This window comes from Puntigrus tetrazona, chromosome 16 (genome assembly GCF_018831695.1).
Source record: "Puntigrus tetrazona isolate hp1 chromosome 16, ASM1883169v1, whole genome shotgun sequence".
Taxonomy (NCBI): domain Eukaryota; kingdom Metazoa; phylum Chordata; class Actinopteri; order Cypriniformes; family Cyprinidae; genus Puntigrus; species Puntigrus tetrazona.
Genome location: NC_056714.1, coordinates 23,610,081 through 23,631,064, shown reverse-complemented (window position 1 = coordinate 23,631,064; position 20,984 = coordinate 23,610,081). Strand labels below are relative to the sequence as shown.

The 20,984-nt window shown below is 41.2% G+C and overlaps 3 protein-coding genes across 3 annotated transcripts; all 3 read right to left on the bottom strand.

The window, feature by feature from the left end:
- Window positions 1–2,204: 2,204 nt before the first annotated feature.
- On the bottom strand, window positions 2,205–7,326 carry prdm13 (PR domain containing 13). Its single transcript, XM_043260469.1, has 4 exons — window positions 7,041–7,326; window positions 5,482–5,613; window positions 5,280–5,400; window positions 2,205–4,057 (listed from the first exon to the last, which is right to left on the bottom strand). Exons 1-4 carry the CDS (start codon window positions 7,179–7,181, stop codon window positions 2,616–2,618), a joined length of 1,836 nt encoding a protein of 611 aa, XP_043116404.1. The 5' UTR covers window positions 7,182–7,326; the 3' UTR covers window positions 2,205–2,615.
- Window positions 7,327–12,239: 4,913 nt separating this feature from the next.
- Window positions 12,240–15,987, bottom strand: zgc:172323 (uncharacterized protein LOC564165 homolog). The gene is made up of 10 exons (XM_043260470.1): window positions 15,756–15,987; window positions 15,241–15,390; window positions 14,890–15,009; window positions 14,715–14,810; window positions 14,487–14,621; window positions 13,955–14,065; window positions 13,732–13,842; window positions 13,477–13,601; window positions 12,593–13,090; window positions 12,240–12,412 (listed from the first exon to the last, which is right to left on the bottom strand). The coding sequence occupies exons 1-10, from the start codon at window positions 15,900–15,902 to the stop codon at window positions 12,325–12,327; spliced, it is 1,581 nt and encodes a 526-aa protein (XP_043116405.1). The 5' UTR covers window positions 15,903–15,987; the 3' UTR covers window positions 12,240–12,324.
- A 2,723-nt stretch (window positions 15,988–18,710) lies between these two features.
- tstd3 (thiosulfate sulfurtransferase like domain containing 3) lies at window positions 18,711–20,676 on the bottom strand. The gene is made up of 4 exons (XM_043260940.1): window positions 20,383–20,676; window positions 19,931–20,119; window positions 19,686–19,845; window positions 18,711–19,260 (listed from the first exon to the last, which is right to left on the bottom strand). Exons 1-4 carry the CDS (start codon window positions 20,507–20,509, stop codon window positions 19,194–19,196), a joined length of 543 nt encoding a protein of 180 aa, XP_043116875.1. The 5' UTR covers window positions 20,510–20,676; the 3' UTR covers window positions 18,711–19,193.
- Window positions 20,677–20,984: the final 308 nt, after the last annotated feature.

Genomic DNA, 20,984 nt, shown 5'->3' with positions numbered 1-20,984 from the left:
GAGGATTATGTGTTCCCTTTTGTCACTACCAAAACAATGATGACATGTTTAGGTCATGACTGTTTTGGACCATTTTATGTGACGACATCCAAGAAAACAAAGACGTCACTATACTGAAACTCTAAATGTTTCGGTGGTTACTGTTTTGGTAGTGGTGATTTTAGATACTTTTGAACCTAGCTCAAAAATGCTAACTGGCACGTGTTCAGCTAGCACAATTGTACATGACGTGGAATAACTAAAGAAAAATAAGAAAAATGATGTTCGTAATGACAAATTTTCTGACTTTTGAACACATTTGCCTTAAAATGACTGTACCGACTCAGACCTTATCATAAATCTATGCGTTTAGTTCAAATCAGTCTCAGCCAATGGACTAAAACATACGCTGTTGCAGTAGTGACGTGACAAATGCGGGACGATTTACTTCTTAATAGAATAAAAAAAGATACTTTTAAAAGCGACAATGTAAAAAAATTAATGAAATTATTTCAATATAATTTTAATTACAATTTTATATATTATAGTTGCTAATATTTGACAATAGTGTGGGATTAAATAAATGTCTTTTTTTTTTTTATTTATATTTATTTGTCATTGCCTTGTTGATTCTCTGGAGAATGTTTTTTTTATTATTCCCAGATGCGATGATGGTATTAATAAGTGTCTAATAAATGTGGTAAAGCATTCCCAAACTTCTCTAGCTCCCAGACTGTGTGAAAAGCCAACAGACTCTTTATCAATTCCTCTTTCTGGTGTCTGTACTAATCAACGGCACTAATTGATTTGAGCGCTGGTGGGGGTGGGGGTTATCTCTGGCCCGGATCCAACGTCTTTCATATTATCAGTGAATGAACAGTGAGCAAGTGAAGGAATAACCTACTCCCTAACAGTTATATAAATTCATAAATCTGTAATTAAACGGCTGTGAGTTCATCCAGAAATTATGATCGCACAAACCTATCCTCTTTTATTTCATAAAAACTATGGTGGTCAGGTGCTGATGCCTTAACTTACAGGCTGTTCTTGTGTTGTCAGTTTCTTGAAGACACAGAGGCAGTGACTGGTAACAGCCCAGGCTATGAAAGGGAAAGTCACACATGTTTGTGCCACTGTATGAAGAATGCCAAGGCGTTGCCACAGAGGAGCAGAAGAATGCACCATATCAAGGACACAGCAATGTGGAGAAGGACAGAGAAAGAAATAAAGCAAAGAATTCTGTGTGGAGAAAGGCTGCCTGCTTTTTCAGCTCTGCGCAAAATCCACATCCCCCATCTTTAAGGGTACATTTCTATAACTTAAGTGTGCCTGTTGAGGTTTGTTCATAACTTGGAAGACCTCACTTTATTCATTCAGTACGTAATCGTTTTAAAAATATTTGAATATTAATTAATAAGGAAGCTGCTAGTTGTAAGGTAATCTAAAACGTACTTTATAACATCTAAATGAACGGGGGTTCATTCAGAATAAAGATATGTTTTACGACCGAATCGGCGTGACTGCATCAAGTAATGTAATTAAAAACTTTTAATTTGTAAAAGTTAGATCCGCCGCTCTATAAGATGACTGCTCGCCGTAAACGATTTATACGTGGCGTGAAACCTAGATGAAATCGAGTTGCTGAAAAGCGCTAACCGCTGTATGCGGGCTAATTGTGTAATAATCTAATCTGACGTCTGACAAAGCCAACAATGTACGCTAAGTAAATCCAGGAAAATTAGATTTTCACATCTTTTCTGTACGTCTTATACATTTGTAAAAATGTTAAAGCCAGGCGGTGCATGTTGCGGGTCATGAAGACAAGTGTGTCTAACCTTGACCGTTCGCGAATATACCTTTCACGTTTTAATTTGTATCTCATCTTAAACTATAATGCAGCCCGTTTTCGAAGTAATAGAGTGGTGTATAGGTCAGCAGTTATTAATTCCTGCCATACCGTAATTACTTCAGGGACTTTATTTTTAAAGTCTCCGAGAAACGGTCAGCAGTAGATATCCTCCGATTAAAAAAGAAATGCATATACATATAAATATAACAATTATCAAACCCTTTTTTTATTATTTGTATTATTTCCCCGGTTTTATTCGAAACGGACAGCGAAGGAAATTGAGTTCGTCAGGCTTATACAATACTAAAAATATTATTTTAATAACAATAATAATTAACGACACACAAATATTTCTTTTAAACACCACTTTATTTTTATTGGTAGGTGCCCGTTGTTCTGCAAAGATATTCTTTTTTTTTTTACAGAATGTGATAAATGCTTTTGGTAATAAAAGTGCGGATCTGACAGGTAAATTTAAACGGTCCGACATCTTAATAATAATAACGCAAACTCGTGTTTTATGGCATTAACCCGTCTTTATAAAGTGCAGCTCCACATTGGGGGTGCAGAGATGTCCTCGATACCAATAAGCATGTCGCGAGACGAACATTACGAGCGCCTCTTTCACAAAATGATTTAATTCACTAGGGGAACATCTGCTTCCGCGAGGTTTTCTGTCCACGATAATTTTATAAAATAAACAAACGATTCATAACTAATTTATGTACATGCATAATTTAGCTACTTGAGAGCAAAGTCCGTTTGAGCACGTCCAGAAACCGGTCCGTTAATCATTGTGTTTGCTCGATTCCTGGTCGCTCTGGTCGTCCGTGAAGCAGACGTCGACGTCGCTGTCGTTGTCGCTTTTTTGTTCGCCGTCCTCGAAGATGCCCTCGATTTTGTCGTCGGACTTTTTGATGCTCTGACCCGGATGCCTCGATTTGACGTGCCTCTCCAAATCCCGCCTGCGCACGAGCACCTTCCCGCAGAACTCGCACCTGTAGGGCGTGTTTCCCTCCGCGTGCAGTCTGATGTGTTTGTTGAGATTGCTGGGGTCGCCGAAGGGCCTGAAGCACACTTTACATTTGAGCGGTTTGTAGCCCGTGTGAGTCCTCATGTGAATCTTCAGACCGTATTTTCGAGAGTACAGTTTGCCGCAGTATAGGCACAGATGTCCCTTTTTTGGCTTGCCCGAGTTGGGGTTGGACGCGGGCAGAGACTCCAGTCGTGAACGGTTCTTCTCTACGGCGATTTCGGACAGCTGTTGCGTGTGCATCGCTATCTCCCTGTCGATGTTCGTTATGGCGTTTAGATCTGGATTCAGAGCCGGTGCGCCGAAGTAGTCTGGGTATTTAAGCAGGTTGCCGAAGTGAAATTTAAGAGGGTAGTACGGGGAGCTATAAAGGAGCTCTCCGTTGTAAACGGTGAACGGCATGAGGGGTATGTTGCAGTCCCCGTTGTAGGATTTCCCCCCGTCGAACTGTGGCAAGGAGAACCTCTCGAAGTGAAAGCCGGCCGGAAGCTGGGAGTAGCGCGAGGGGGACAGGGCGGGGTGCATGCGGCTGTCCACGTGCTTGAAAGCGGACGTCTCCTCGAAATGGGGCAGCAGAGGAAAGCCGCGGATGTTGTTCGCGCAGGGGATCACGGGAGGCGAGCTCTCCATGGGGTGCGCGCATTTTGAGGGATGCACGCTAGGTAGAGGTGACTTGATGTTCCCCAGTAGCTTGCCGAACCCCATACTGTTTGGTTTCCCGTTAGCCTCGTCTCTCGCGACATCGGCCGGGGAGATCTTCGAAAGTCCCATTGGTTTGAAAGCAGAGCGCACGCCTGGGTGGAAACCCATGCTGTTGAGCACAGAGGATGTCCCGCCGAGGCCCAGTATGTGTCCGGTGCTTCTGGCGGAGGTCACGCTCATGTCAAGGGCTCTGTCCTGCTCCTCCGCGCTCGGTTTTTTCGTTAGTCCCACTTTATTGGCGAAAGGTGGGGTGGACACGACCCGTTTCACCGCGTCCGGCATAAAGGTGCTGTGGCCGTTCCGCGGAGAGGAGGACGCGTTTGGGATGTCCCCTGATTTCGGAGATCTGTTAAAGTTGTCCGTGCCTCTAGCTTGCTCGTTGCTCACCAAACTTCTGCCGTTGCTCAACGCACAGTGGAAATGCACGTGAGCTTTCAGGGTGTTCGGGTATTTGAATATTCTCCAGCAGTACCAGCAAATGTAGCGCTCCTCTCCTGAAACACAATTGAAAAGCAATTAAATGGCTTTGCTTGAATAGTGTTTTACGGTTAGAGCCCTTTTCCAGTTCATCAAAAATAAATCTAGCAATGCTTTGGCATTGTTTAATGCGCGCAGGCGACTCGAGAACGCTTATAAAAGCACAATCTAAAATCTCATTTTAAAGCCTGCGGTCGTGACTTTTATTCGGTCACGTTAGCACGACACCAGTCGGGCAGTCCGGGGTCAATCATATAGATGTAATGATTTTGTAATCTGCAAAACCCCGTTGTTTATTGTCACCATCAAAAGAGCAAGCGCCGCTCCAATCTGGCGCTTACAAACCAATACATTGAATAGCGACTTTCTCTGCGCGCTTTCCCGTGGAATTGACGGCAGCTGTTGCTTGAAATCGCCGGTCGCCTAAGACAATGAGGCCGGCCCATCTGTTGACGCTGGAGAATAGGAAGCGTATGTCAAGGAGCGCACCGCGCATTGGCCGGAGAGTGCGGCGTCGCAAATCAGGGCAATATACATCCCACATAAAAGTTTGCATTCACTGGCCAACAATACCTTACGCAGCCAGCTAATTTACCGTAGAGCACCTTTTTGAATTTATTTGCTTTTGAATACATGAATATTAATGACTAGATGACATTTGTTAACCTCCTCCCCTCGCCAAGCTACGCCGCGCGTCGACCCATGAGCGGACTCCCGGGACTTTTAATAGCGAATGAAACGAATTAAGGGCCGTAATGCGGCCGTGGCGATGAGCGCGATCAATCATATATTATTATAGCTGGCGAATACAGTAGCCCGCGGTACGTGTGTTCTCAAACAATCAATAAGAGTTACTGCCCCAGACTACAGACCTTTCGATTTACTAACTAAACTACGGATAATCTGACAGCGTTCTCAGATAAGCCTATTAAATCGGATTTGAATGGGATTCGCCCTGATTCTGCTGGTGGCGGCGTTATTTAAAATCCGATCGCCGCTCGTCAAAACGCGTTTGCTGTTAATTATCAGTTGTAATTATAAAATATTATATTAAGGATTTCCTCCCTGCTTTATGTAATGACACCAAAATAAACATTTATTAAAAAAAACACTCATTTTTAATTTTAAAACAATTCCAGAATGTCAATCTTGCATTTGCGAGCTATATTAAAAGGTCTGAAGCGCATTCGCTGCTCGTTGCACGTTTTTAAACGAACGAAATGAATGCGCGCGACTCACCTTTTTCGTCGTGTGTCGGAGTAGCCGTCGTGGGAATGTCGAACCACTGCGCCAGCGCGCTGGAATACCACACACTCAGCTCTTCTCCAGCCTGTATTTCTCTCAGCACGCGGTAGAAAATCTTTTGAAAAGAAGTGGAATTATTAGAAAATGTTTGGGGTTTTTTTAAAACAGGATGAAATTTCGTTTCTTCTTAACTCACCTGTCCTCCAGGTAAATCCGAGACGGCCTCGAGGTTCTGTTCTTGACTGTTCCTGGCCGCGCGTATTAAACCGATCCAATCCGGAACCGCGCTGCCGGATTCATCCACGAATTCTCCCCTCACCAAACGAACCTACGAATAGATAATTTTTTTTAATGTTGCTTGCTTAGTTCATAGCAAAAGCAGTCGACATTTTCTATGCAATCGAAATATATAATTATTACGTCGTTTCCCTCTTTTAAATCTGCGGAAAACGTTTAGCGTTTTATTAACATTTATCTAAAGGTCGTTCGAATATATATTAAATATACGTGACTCGTTTCGGATTTTCTTTTGTTGTCGTTTTTTCTTCTTTTCTCAGACATTATTAATTATATCACCCCGAGGTATTTCGAACAAAAGAGCGTTAATATCGTTTTACTCGGTCTATTAGACAATGGCGATAATGTTCAAGGAACAGACCACGTAATTGAGTTGATATGAGAAACGAATTTGAAGAGTGTCAAAGCATTTCTATTCTGTTCAAACAAATTAAAGATTAAAGCGTGACATTTGACACAGAGATTGCACCTGATGATCGCCCGTGGCCCGCGGCGTCGCATTTACGCGCATCAATCACAGAAGCAGACAGCGTAAAGAGCTCCAGTCTATTTACAACTTATTTAGGAAAGTAAATGTCATTTATACGTGACGCCTTTTACGCCCCTTTGATTTGCCAACGTTACACATATCGAGAGGCTCGTGGAATAAAATCATTCAAATATGTTCAATAACTCGTACGATTTAATACGTTCTGTATTTAATAGAATGGCGACTTGTTGTAATGCTTAGCCGTAAACTGTGTTTAATTTGACGATCTGCTTTCGTCCAGTTTAATGTCATCCTTTTCCGTAAAATGAAACGGTGCGTGGGAATAAGCAGCCCTCGAGCCTTTAAATTTAAAGGGGGAGAAGGCATGAAATCTCGCGCAGAAACTCGGGTCACCCCATTAACGCGGTTAAGTAAAAGGCATAGAATGACATGTTGTCCTGCTAATATAACTCAATTATTTCCACACTGACAGCACAAACCAATTAATACGAGGATGCTTTATGAAGAGTGACAGGTCGGCATCGAGCAGAGTGAGATGTTCTTAACTTTTTCAGCTGCATGCGTAAAAGTCTGGTATTATGAATAACGGAATGATAATGACAATAATAGGTTAATAACAACAATAATAATAACGTTAATAACATTTAAAAATAAATAATAATTATTATTGTAGGCTATAATTTACATTTTATGTGTACTTGTGTTGTCATTCAGTAGTTTAAATAAAAAAGAAAAATTAAAAAGGTAAAGATGTTTTTGTGCATTCTTGATCTAGAATGTTGTTTGTATATTTATATTGAACGTCTTGTCTAAAATGTCACGAATGCTTTATTCATCTGCAGCTGAAAAATAAAATATCTCACATTTCTCTAAAGGTGCCAAAAAACCAAAACACACAAAAAAACATTTAAACGCGATAATAAAAAAGTTCGCCGCTTTGATCGGGAAAATAAACCAAACCAGCTCACCTTCTTTTTCACTCCAGCTTCCTTGCGGTCCGAAACATACTTCCCCAGTTTGAAGATGCCCGGGACCGGTCCTATCCGAAGCCCGGCTGGGATGCTGCAGTCGGCGAACACGCTGATAGTGGGTGTCCGAGGCGCTTGCATGGCTGGCTCTGTGTGGGGCTGCGCTATCCGAACCAGGAAGACCGAGCAGGCGCTGATTGAGATGAGCAGAGAGTCTGAGATGAGGACAGACTAATATCCGCCCGCCAAGTGACGCGGTGGCGTGTGTGATCCGGCTTTTCTTATGGCGCAGTCAGGTACCCCTCGGCACATTAATGCGCAAGGGCGAGCAGCGCGCTATGAGAGAGTTGCGCTCTTTTAGCAGCTGTAGAACCCTCCGAAATGGTCACATGGAGACTTTCCCTCACCCTCACGCATAATGAACCGCTCCAAACGGTCAAGAGACAATAGGCCCCAGCGACCTTCCCATCCCCAAAATCCAATTTGTCAAGGGCAGAGAAAAGAGAGTGCAGAATCAAAGGTCTGGCGCGACCATTAATCCTCAGCATGTGGCTTTGTCCGCCAGACAGTTCCGATATTTTAAGTGACAAATCCACTGTATAATTTCTCCATAAATTCTCTCCCCTTTTATTGTTCCTATACAAACCGGTTTTTGGAAATCAGTGACTACTTTAAATCTACTTGGCTGCATCCTTTTAGGTTTTATGTACTTCAAAGCTCTTTATTCTCTCCCTGGCCGCATTGTCCGTTGCCGTTTCGACAAAAGGAGCAGGAATGTTTGGGAGACTTGTTAACTTCTATTGACTCCCGGCGTGTGCCGTGCTGGGACCGGGCAGGTACTCAACGGGGAGAACCAGCCAAAAAAATAAGAGCCGCTTTCAAAATAACCACCACCTTATCATTTCACGACAGGTCACGTATCAGGATGTTCGCATTCAGTTTTGACGAAGCCCCCCGCGGGGCACCAGAATTAATGGAAGTGGGGGGGAAAAATACGTTTATCAAAGAACGCAGGACAAAACACCAAATCTTATACAAGACGAGAATTACCGCTCGCCAGCACTTCATAGCAGCTTTCGGTGTATTGACTTGCATTGGATATCATTGGAGAAAACCATAATAGATTAGTTTTATTCCTTTAATTGGGGTGTGTTACAAATTGAGTTGAAGTAACCATTTAGCGCGCACGAGTTTAAACATTTCGTGCTTTTTTTTTTCATCCTGCTTTCACCCGGGACCCTCGGGTGTCATTCGGAGTGACTTCAGTGGCATTGTCACTGGTTTTAAAAACTTAGTTTGACCTCTTTGATCGTAGCGCTCAATGACCGAACAGAGGCCCGGGGAAGGAAACAAGAATTTGTGGGCGATAAATTCAAGCCATGAACGTGTCCTGCTAACCTCTGGCCCGGGCGACTCTACGATGACACTCCGCTGTAATTGGAGAAGCAGAGGTGGGATTTCTTTCTTCGGGAAAAGGTACCCCACTGCTCCTTTCTGGGAGCTTTCCCTTTGGGCTCCTTAATGAGTCAAAGAGCGTGAACGACACGCGAACAATTTTTGAATAGGCGCATGCAAAGGCCGGCTGTGTGGTGGGTTATTTATTAATGTTGCCATTCGTGACTGGTTCCCATCCGCTCTGCAACAGCGGGTCCGGCCTCTACAGCTCTCACACCAGCCGGGCCCATTCTCATTCTCGTCTTGTGTCTTTAAAGTCGAAGTTTTCCAACTAATAAATTGTGCACAAAGGCGGAAACGGGGACGTTTTTCTTTTCTGTTCCCTTCGCAGGGAGAGGCAAAGTCATCCCAAAGCGCTCATTGGAGCACGGTTTTTGGGAGCTAAAGCAGTGTTCGGAGCAAATGGGATGGAAAATTAAATGAAATCAAATAGCTTGAACGCTCGTATTGTGCGCTGTCTTTTAAACGGCACATTAATTACACGGCAGCAGCTTTATTTCGGAACAACATTGTGGACCCGAGCGGAGCATTCCAGGACATTTTTTACGCGCCGGATTGTGAGATTGGGAGAAAGTGTCGGTCAGGTGCTTGAATGCGTTTTCTCAGGGTCTCAGCGTTACAATTTGAGCTAAATGCTGGGTTTGATTTAACAGGTTTCCAAATAATAAAGCATGAATGTAGGGTAACAGAGGCTGTGTGAAGAACTGCAGTGTCCCACCAGGGGTTTCATTCATGCGTCCAAACTGGGCTTGAGTGCCAAGGGTTCACCACTCTATCTCAACGACGCACAATGCCCGAGAGCTCTCTAGAAAACATTTTTTTTTTACGCCGACCATAAACGCTCATCCATACAAATTCCCTTTATGGGCTCTTAGTTTCTTTTTTTTCGTTGTTATGTAATCCAATTGCAAATAAAAACAACAACCCTTTTTGTAAACATTTTATTTTATTTTATTTTATTTTATTTTATTTTAACTTTCTACTATTTTAACGTTCCAACAGGTATCATGGCGTGACGCGTTGTGCTTCAAAAAAGATTTATTTATTTATTTTTATTTTTTTTGCGATACATAAATTAATGCATTTTAAACGTATGTTTGGCTACTAATATTAATCGCGCATGCCTACATTAATGCGCTTAACCCGCTCGCTCTCGTCGCGGGAAAGTGCGAGCCTCACAAAGGCCGGACCAGCTGCGTCGCAGATAGGGGATGCGGGTGGGACATTAGTGACGCGATTGAATAGTAATTATGCTTGTATGGGAGTCCCACCAGATGACATGATTGGGATTTTAACCCAGACTAATATTCAAAGTCGCATTAGAAAGTGGCGAGATAAGTGGCTTCTGATTCGACTCTGTTCATGCGTGCTCCCGTTTCTAAACGCTCTCAAAAGGAAGGGGGCTGCTTCGTTTCAGTATTCAAAGCCTGAACAAAGTTAGCTCTGCCTTTTGAACCGAATTTCCCCAACTTTAACTCTCTTGTCCCAGTTGAAAAGCCTCGCATAATGGGGTGTAAACTTGTCTGAATTGAAATGTTTCGGTGTACCTTATAAATTCATACCCTTTTTCACTCGAGCGCGTAAGAATGGTCCTTCAGTCTATCCGATTCTCTCTGCTGTCCAGCGCTTTGACCGCGAGCTCTATTTGTAAAGTTCATTTTTAGGCAAATGTATTCAGACGAGGTTTGCTATGAATAGCTCTGTTTGTCAGCCGGGCCTAATTGGGATTAAGGCACTAAAACCATATGCGAGAACTGACAGAATTTCTCAGGTTTTAGAGAGCACCAACTTTTGCCCTCTTTTGATGCTCGGATCATTTAAGCGGACGCTGGGAAAAAAAAAAAAAAGCTGAGGGTGTTCCGTGTGTGATGGTACAGACTGATCATTAGTTATTCCACTGACGGCATTCTTTCGTTTCACTCACGAATAGAAAACATTTTGAATAATTTGGGTGTCTGCGTAATATTTCGTAGCGAAACCGAAAAGCAACTGTTCAATAGGTATGTGTTTTTGAATGTAATATCTAAGGAAATTTGTTGCTTGATAAAAATGTTGTTTTTATGAGTTTAAAGTGTCACATTGAGACCTGTAAATGATTTTTTTTTCATTTTGAGACATCAAAGTTTTCTTTCTTTCAAATGTAATATGGATTTTTTTTAAATAGGGCTAATAAAAAATATATTAAGAACATAAGTGCGTTCATTGTTGATTCTTATCATTTGTAATGGCGACATTTCAATCTTTTTTCAGCAGCGGTGGGCCTGGCAGGACCCTGGATAGCTCCCGTCTGTCAAAGGTCATATGTCCACTCAAGTAAACGCCAGCTAATTATATTGATAATGCATGCGTGCGGGCACCGCACGAGGCAGCTCATTTTCATCATGCCGTAATGCATATCACCAACTTTGCAACGCCTATAGCTCGGACGCGCTGGCGAAAGCCATGCTAATGATATGAATCAGCGACCGTCTGCAACCCCTCATTAATGGCCAGGATTGACATTTCTGGGTTTTTCATAATGTCCGGTGCATTTCTGCAGAGAGAAAAAAAAAACGCAAAGCAAGTACTGGCCGTTAATTGCGCCTCCGTTTCGGGTGGGATGAGCTTGTGGAAATGATGACCGTGGATAAAATAGCCTAGTAATGAGGGGCTATTGATTAACCCGATATGTTCAAGACCCTGAATAGTCCCGGTGCTGTCAATAAAAAAAAAGAGAGAGATAATAATAATAATAATGGCAAATAATAATAATAAATGTAATAATAATAGGTTCATGTTATTGTTATCATTAAGCAAATTATTTTAAAATAAATCCCAACAATCCTATCCTAATAACGACTAAATATCAGTTTTGACTTTGCATAATCCATTTAGCTTGAGACTAAATTATTGTAATCCCAGCTTTATTGTTGCAAATCATACTTGCTTTAAAAAAGCACACGTATCATAGGGCGGTGTGAGGAGGAGGCCTTTGAGTCATTCTTTCTTTTGTTCAATATTTAGACTTCCCTGTCTTGATTGATCGGTTCTGGCAACCTTTCTGCATGTTTTAGTGCTTGTTCTGTGTGATCATAATATTTCATTTGCCGTAGACCGTCGGCTCGCAGGTATGAAGTGTGGTTTGTCAGTGCTCAAGGTCAGACTCGTACTCTGTCATTTAAAGTCTGTGATGGAAGCGTATAGATCCTTTCGTATTTTAAATTGGATAAATTAACAGCAGCATGCATAGAAAAAGCGAAAGAAAACGCATTGTTAGTTTGCCACATGCCGTGCTTTATATATCCGTGACTGTTTTGTGTCGGCTACACGCTCCTTTTACCCACGGTGTCTGGCTTCTGTAGTTTTGTGCTTAAGTACTCCGGTGCACATCTCCCTCACACTTCCAGACAGTTTGAGTGTTTGGCATGTTCCAGTGTGGACCGATCAGTGTGGATCAGATGCAGAGGAGGAAGGCAGGTTTGGAAAGAATGGGGCCATACAGTGAGTGTGACTTCATCTTGTGGCAGTACCGTTCTTATGACGGCTTGCATGGGATTCCCCTCGGCCAAAGAATCGAGGTGATACACTGAGCCTGGAGTGACATCAAACTCCCCGCCTTTATTCTAAGTTGTTTTCCTGTCTGTTCCTTCCTCGTCATCTGTCTCCGACGCAGTCGTAATGTGCCCTGCGTCTACACCTGTTGACTGTATGCGCAAACAATAAAGAAACAAAACCCGCGAAACAATGTGATGCTCAGAGCTTTATTGTGGACAAGCAACGCAAGACGCAAGCTAATCTGTGGTTTGTAAAGCGCGCATATCCGACGGCATGACTGGAAAAGAAAACACGGCTACTCTTCTTCATCGGCAGCTCCAGAGATGGAATACGACTTCTCCTGCGTGTTGCTCTCCAGCGTGTCGTCCTCGGTTTTAACGGTTCTGTGGAAAAAAAAAGAAATGCCGAATCTAAGTAGCCTGGAAAGAAACATTTTTATCTCATAAAGAAAAGATATTTATGTAAGACAGATCGGAATTTGACTTCAGAAGTCAGAACTGAACACCACAGAACGAACAACCACTAAGTCGTGGCTCTGACAGAAAGCTTGATTTTAATGTTACCTGATAAGCACAGTCTTCCTCTCCGTCATCTCCACAGCCTGCTCTTGAGTGTAGTCTACAGTGGTGCCAGGGCCGCCAACTCCACCGGTGATGCCATTAACAAGGTCTCCGCCATTACCACCCCCAAGACCTTTGGAAGGACCACTGCCAATCCCTCCTCCAAGACCTCTGTCTAGACCTCCTCCGAGACCTCTGTCCAGACCTCCTCCAAGACCTCTGTCCAGACCTCCTCCGAGACCTCTGTCCAGACCTCCTCCAAGACCTCTGTCCAGACCTCCTCCAAGACCTTTGTTTAGACCTCCTCCAAGACCTCTGTCCAGACCTCCTCCGAGACCTGTGGCGAGACCACCACCAGGACCTCCTACCACTCTATCAGCACCTCCTGCAACACCTGCAGCTCCAGCACTGTGAACACTCACGCTGCCACTCATTAGGGACATGGCCTGCACGCTCTGCATCACAGAAGCGATACGAGAGTCTTCACCCTCTATGAGCTTTCTGTGAACAAAAAAATGAGAAGGAAGTAAGTTTTGTTTTATTATAAAGCGTAAACCTCAGCAAACATGGACCAGAAAGAACAACAACAGTACGGTACTGACAAATATAAATTAACAGAAAGCAACAGAAAAAGTATTAATTGGCCAAAATAAATATCTTTATGATATTAAAGGGTCAGTCAGGTATAAAGATTGCAATCATTACATCTTATACCGAAAATTAGCACAAAAAAATCTGAATCGCACAAAAAAAAAAAAAAGAATTTTTCTGATATATGTGATGACTTATAAAATTTTAGTATGTTTGAAACTGAAAGCTACAAGTGGTTTTGAAGTAGGTGGTATTTGTTTAAATTTTAAAGAGTTTTTCAAGTATCTAAAATCAACCTGTATGTGGTAATTTCTATCTCCAGGGCCATCTTCACATTGAGCAGATCTTGGTATTCACGCAGGAGCAGGGCGATTCTTTGTTTGGAGGATTTCAGCTCAAGCTGCAAGGCTTCAATTCTTGCCTGAAAAAAAAAAAAAAAAAAAAACAGAAGTCTTAAGAAGCGCTAAGGTCATCTTCATATTCATGTTTATGCTCAGATTTCTTTATTTTTTATTTTACTTTATATGCAGGCCAAGGCATCGGTTTCTCACCTGGAGTTCCTCCAGTTCTTTTCTGTACTTTTCTTGAGTCTCTCGGATCTGTGCTTCCAAAGCCTCGTTTTTAGTTTTCAGAGAGTCCAGATCTCGCTCCTTATTTTGAATCTAAAAATAAGCATATATTTAAAACAAGAGGAAAAAATGAATGAATGTTGTACTGTAATCATGTTGCATGTTTTTATTATTCTTAAGCATGTGTCAAAGAATGAATACTTACGTCCTTCTTCGCAGTTCCAATTTCCTCTCGTACGCTTCGCATCTTGTCTACGTGTTTTGATGTTTTGTTGTTGAGATCATCAAATTTGTTTTTGTACCAAGAGTCCATTTCCTGCACGAAACAGTTATGTTAATGCGAAGTGTAGGAAATGCCATAACATTTTGTTTAAGCGTTTAACTTAGCATTTCGTTTATCGTTATTATTTTTGATTAGTTAGCGTAAATATGGTATTGAAAATTCCCATATTCATGCTCAAAATAATAGAACTGTGCGAATCAAGGTCAAGTACAGTGTTTTTTTTTTAACAAAGTTAATTCCACGAAAACATAAATAATAAAATAAACCCATACCACCCCTATTATTTTAAACGTTTAAAATGGAAAACATAGCAACTGAAATATATTTTTTATACAGAAATATTATAAACTCAAAGCTCCAAAACTGTAATAAATAATAATAATAAAATAACATTTCCCAACAGTTCTCTCCTTGTAAACATTTTAAACACTATTTGCTACACAAAGGTCCTCGCCTGTAAGTTTTTCGCGGCAATGTCGTCGTACTGGTGCTGGATCTGCTTGATGGCGCCTGAAAGGTCTGGGAGGCTGTAGACGTCTGCTGCCGAGGCGTGGGCCGCATATATCTGTTTCAGAAGCTCTTCGATTTCCTGAAAACACGCGGGTTTGAAAGATTACATCATTAAGCTTTTTTTTATTTATTCGGGGGGCTTTATAACTAAGCTATTTTGCTTTTTAATCACCTCTTTGTGTACCCTTCGAAGGAATTCTATTTCCACCTCGAGGTTTTCAAGCTGCTTCTCCAAAGCGATGCGCGCGGCGGTGGCGGCGTCCACATCCTGAGGCGATAAAACATGTTATCCTCATTCGCACGTTTTGCTTATAAAACGGCACAAGACTATTATATGGTGATCGTACCGGACGGAAGGCTTCAATATCAAGCTCGGCTTTCTTCCTCATCTCCAAGGCCTCCTCGTATTTTATCTTTATCATCTCCAGCTGACCCGCCATAGCATCCTTTGCAGCGATAGCAAGGTCCTTTAAAAGTAATTATAGTTGTTGTTATTATATAGACTAGATATGTGTAAGCCTGATGCTATTTTCCCCTCAGTGAGAATCATCACCTGTTCCTTCCTCAATACAGCATTATTCTGCTTAAAACGCAGCCCGGTGTTTTATTTAATCAATTGCTGCGCGTTAATTTAACAGGCAGCTTTATTGTAGAATCTTAAAACTTGTGGAAAGATTGATTTTAACGACTGTATCTACCCGCTGTACTCTCATCTGGTCCGCCAGCCTCTTCAGCTCCTGGAGTTGCTCCTCGTACAGCAGGCGGAGGCCGGTGGGCTTTAAGTATCGATTCTTTAGGGCCTCGATTTCCGTCTCCAGCAATTTGTTTTGCTGCTCCAGCGAACGGACCTTTGTTGCGACAGGAGAATAAGGCAAGGCGGCGCGCGTGTTATGCGCTCTGTCTGTGTGCCCACAGAAGTGCGAGTAATGCGCTTTATCTCGCGAGCCAGCAGTGGCATTTCCACACTGCCAGTGCCCGCGACGCATTCAAGCGTGGCCAAATCAGACAAATCCTGTCAAAGATGGCTCTAAAAACGAGGCTCGTTTCCAAGAGCGCCGTTACGTTCTATTGTATTTTTGTTGTTTTGTAATTAGTTACATTCATTAAGGTAAAGTAAAGACTATGCCATTCTAATGTGAGGCGATATATAGTGATGCGTTCAGTGTTATAAACACGCACCGGGGGCATAATGATTTCGTGTAAGCGCACTCGCCTTCTCGATGTATGCTGCCAGTCGATCGTTGAGCAGGATCATCTCTTGTCTCTCACTGGTCCGTGTGTTCAGGAATTCGCGGTTTTCCGCAGAAGCCTGCTCGAGATCGATCCCCGGACCCCCTCCGCTGAGACAGACGGTCCCCATTCCGACACTGCATTTAATTCAGATTTAGGCTGTCACGACGTGGATTGAAAAGGTAAAACGAGATGCGAGCGCGAGGCAACGCGTGGCTGACGTGGGGAAGATGCATTTGTTTGTCAATTTGGTTTTTATTAGGTCACACAGTTATTGAGAGCGCTTGAGTTTCTTAGAGGCGGTGCGTGATTTTGATCAGATCGGTAAATACAGAGCTCTGTTTTAACATGTTCTAACAAAGAAATTATTTGTATTATTTGCAGTAGTAAAAAAAAATAAAAATCTTTAATTACTAGGGAAATATTTAAAGATTCTGTAGGCCAAAATTTCATGAAATTTTATTATATAAATGTATAAAACATTGTTATATATGCCAATTATTTCTATTCTTATATTTAATCTATATATATATATATATATATATATATATATATATATATATATATAGATAGAGAGAGAGAGAGAGAGAGAGAGAGAGAGAGAGAGATTTTATCTACATGTAAATTATATATTTTATTTTTATAGAATTTTGGATTATATATTTAGTTTCGTTTTTTTACAGCAGTCCTTATCAATTATTTCATATTACATATTATTTTATTTTTGTTTTTAAGTAATACACAAACAGCAAAAAAAAAAAAAAAACATACTTTTTTTAATAAATATTTATTTTTGTAGAAGTGTGTGTGTGTGTATACACAAACACACACATTAGGGAAGCATATAATTAAATTAATGTAAATTTACAATTACTTTCAGGATAAAAATAAATGTTTTCTCTAGGTTTAACAGATGCCATTTAGTTTAGTGCACGTGACAATCTGCATTGTTGCTTTATTTGTCCGTGCCAGCAGGATGGGCGCGAAGCTTACCCAGTCATGAAGGGCTGACTGCGTGAGGATGAGATGGTCCTCCGGCCCACAGCCATGCTGCTGCTGACAGCGCTGGCATTCCGGGTGTAGCTGGCTGAACGGCACCTCCCGACATCCCGTCTGACAGGAGAAGGGCTGCTGACCCTCACCTGGTAAGAGGAGGTGCTGGTATCCTCGAAATGGCGGCGATAGGATGAGATCCTTTCCGGGCTGCGACTCATCATGGGTCAGTGGCTAAACTCTAAGGCCTCGCTGTGTCGATCTTCCTCACACAAGTTTTGCTCGGGAGTCCAAACTCCCAGAGATCCGGGCGTTTTATACTCCGCTATAAACATGAGTCAATGCTGTGGGAATGTCGAGCCTCTGCTCCATCAAGGATTGGGCCCGTCACTCAAACATCTGTCGGGGTCCTGAGAGGTGTTGAATGAAGGGGTAAATTATGAGGCAAGGCTCCATTAGTCTGGAGGTGCAGTCGTGATGTGATGTGGCTTGATATGTAGGGATTTTAATTACACACGCTTCTAGACAGGGCAAGGAGCAATGTCACGAGGTCAATCTGAGCAGAGGGAGATGACACTAATGTGGTCAGTATTTACATGGCAGAATGTGTAAAAATGAGAAATGCGAGGGGAATTAACTAGAGTGTTTTCCTACGGCCTGTCTGAGATTCACGCTTGAGGTGACTAAAGGATATAAGTGGGAATTACAAAATCCTTGGAGTCTCTTTAATCAGGATCCAAAGGATATTTTTTTTAGTCAGTTTAAGCTTATGCTCTAATCTTTGTTCATTACGGAACCTTTTTTTTTTTTTTTTTTTTTTTTTATGCTGACCGAATGTGGTTTATGAGATTCCTTCCGACTATCCAAGATTTGCCAGGCATGTGGGAGGAAGGCTGGGTCTGCATCTCTCCGAGATGTGAACAGTGGCTAAATGAGCTCAAACACTCAGGCGTTATTTTACTCCTGCTATCTCGTTCAATTACGGTACATTAGTCACTCATCCCTGTTGCGGTGCTCATACAGAAAAAAACTATGACAGCATTGGTAAAGGCAATGGACTAGCCTCTTTATTACCAATAATAAGGCACTGTTATCTTTGTCTGCTCATGCTGCTTTGCTCGCTTATAATTAAAACAATTTTCTAAATTTCAGATTCATCAGTAAGAGACAGTTTGGTCACATCCACGTTAATGAAAATGGTGCACTTTTTAGTAAAAGTAAAATTAAATACATGTTTACGTTACATACATTGTATACATTATATGATTAGGGTTGGGATTAGGGTTCCTTTCATGTCATTTTACGTAATTGATTGTTATTATAATAGTAAGTACATGTAACATATAACAAGGACACCTTAAAATAAAGGGTTACCCATAATTCTTATATTCATAGCTCAAAGGTTAACATGACCAATAAGACTAACCATGCACTTTCAGAAAATTAGAAAACAAAACATGCGATGCATTAATATGCATAAGGTACTATCTTATAGGTACTAATTAGGTACAAAGATTTACCTTTGGTAAGTATACTGCCCTGATGACGTATTTTGTACCTCTTTTTTTGTCAGAGTGTAAGACATTCTTCTGTGATACAATGGCAGTATGTTCAGCTCTCGTCATCATTATCACCAAAGATCACACGGAAACATGCATAAGCCACATTAACATAACAATATTAAAGATTAAAATGTCATTTATTCCTGTAACAAGAACGTTGTCCTGCTTAATACTTTTTGTTAAAACAGTAACTCATTCGGGGTTCTTTGATGAATAGAACGTTTAACAGAGAATGTTCTTTGCCGAATAAAAGTATTAATTTTTAAAATCACATATGCACGTAAAGTTTTTACTAAATTACAAGGATATGTACCTCTGATTTTTACATTTTGTGAAGAAAAACTGTGCCTTTGCTTTTCCAGATAATCACATTGCACACAATATGGCATCAAGGGTTTATTTTCAAGAATACAAAAACATAACTCCAGTTATTTTTAAACAGTGCTATGTTGATTTCATAAATCACTGAATAAAATGCATATATATATATATATATATATATATATATATTTTTTTTTTTTTCCTGATATTTGAATTGCCTGCACAGAATATTTAGGTTTAACTATTAGGCAAATAGCCAGGAGCCCTTTGAACAGAAGCTGTAACACACACGCTGTAGGCCACTGCACTTCCCATTCAGACTGACTACATCAAATAAAATATCAGTGCAGATTGTGCACTACTCATATAACTGTGCATCTTTCAGCCTTAAAATGTAATCACACCATTCCTTTATTTCCAGTCAACACCAATAAATGAGTCTTAGTGGCACATTTTGCCTCAGTGACTCAATGTCAATGTTATAATTCAGACTGCAAGTCAATCAAACCTCTATAACAGTGTTAACATGACCACAGTCGAGACGATCATTCTTTGGTTTTTATTAACTGACGTTCTGCCCATTCTTGCCATCCTCCTGGATAATGCTGAACCCTACAACAAAAGAGAGACAACTGAGACAAAGCAAACAGAACTTCAGCATAAATGTGCATTGCAATTCCTTTTAATGCATTTCATAAAAGCACTTATCCTTTTATTTTACATATTCGCGTGGTTTTATTGTTTGTTTTTGAACCTTAGCATAGCCTGCTTTATAAAACGGAGTGCAGTCTAGCCTATAATGTGTGAATACCACACACTTACAATGAGCATAACAGTGCAAAGCCACTAAAACAGAGATCCCCAAATCAAGGAAAGCATGTATTTATGACTAATTTAGCGTATTTGTCCCATCATGTTTTTGTATTCTTCTTTGCATTGAAGTATAAGTTAATCATTTTTGACCTATCATTTAAGTCCTGCATTAAAATACTACATTCATCCCTTATTGTATAATAATAATAAAAACAACTGCTCACTTGGTGTATCCCAAAGACACTGCCGTTTCCAAGGCTTTTTTGCTTCTTACACCAGCTAGACAGGTGAACACTATATTTTGGGACTGTGATGGCATGACTCCTCCATACTTCTCCTTGAATTCATCAGGCGAGAGCTGGAGAGCTCCGTTCACCTGTCCCACTGCAGAAGTGAAGGTACAGTGTTATGATTTGTATAACGCGTCTTTAAATAAACAGTACAAGGGTTAGGCCACACACTGACTTACATGGCACGTTAATTGACCCCGGCATGTTCCCGTATTCCCGGAGTTCCCAAGGCTCACGGACGTCTATAACCACGCCGGAGTCGGACAGCAGCAGTTTCTTCAGCTGATCGTAGGACACGTCTATTGAAGGCTGGCTTGAAGAAGTGAAATTTCGTAATGAAGCACCATCATAAGGAACGGCACGGATGTCTGAAAGACAGACGGACACGTTTAACCAACGGAGGCCGTTCTTCTGCTACACGTACAGTTGTCGTGATATTTTAAAAACATGCTTTATGACAATTCAATTCATTCAAGTACTTCTTACAGCCCAAAGGTTTGCAAACACGCAGAGCTAGAGATGACATATGTTGAATCGGCAGAGATAATTGCAAAATTCACCGTGATTTTGATGTCAAAGGCTGCGTGTTACATTTAACTGTTAAATATCAATGCAATATTTCAACACTCACGCTGTAAGCACCGCAAATGTTTCCAGCCCGAAGCAGTTCTCAGTTGTCTTGTAACAGGAATGACACTTCTGCTCGCTAAAACGCGGACAATACTCATCGTCAGGCGGGAATAGACATTTAACGCCATGGTGGAATTTATGGCAATGAAAGCTGCTCGCTGACGGTGCTCCTTGTTTCTTGTTTTGTGTTTAAATATTAACGAAAACACGGTACAACTGCTTTTAAATTACGTAGCTGGATTGCAGCTACCTCGCAACTCCTGCACGCATGCGCACAACTACGTATTACCAGCGACGTAAGCTCCTCTTCTTTTGACTACCAAAATCGCATGCAAAATATATATATATATTTTTTCATTTTCTTCTCTGTAGCTTTTCTTAATTCGAACGACAGTGTTTTGACGACAGTGATAAGTGTTGACGCATTTTGTATGTTGTATACAAAGCTATGTGCTATTAATATCATCTCTGTACTTTTTCTACAAGCGTAAAAACATAATTACAATAATAAAAACTTATTTTTCCTTTTTTTTTCGTTTTAATTTCGTTTTTTTTATTTGAATCAAATGTTGCATAGGGATGACATTCATAATTAGTGGTGCT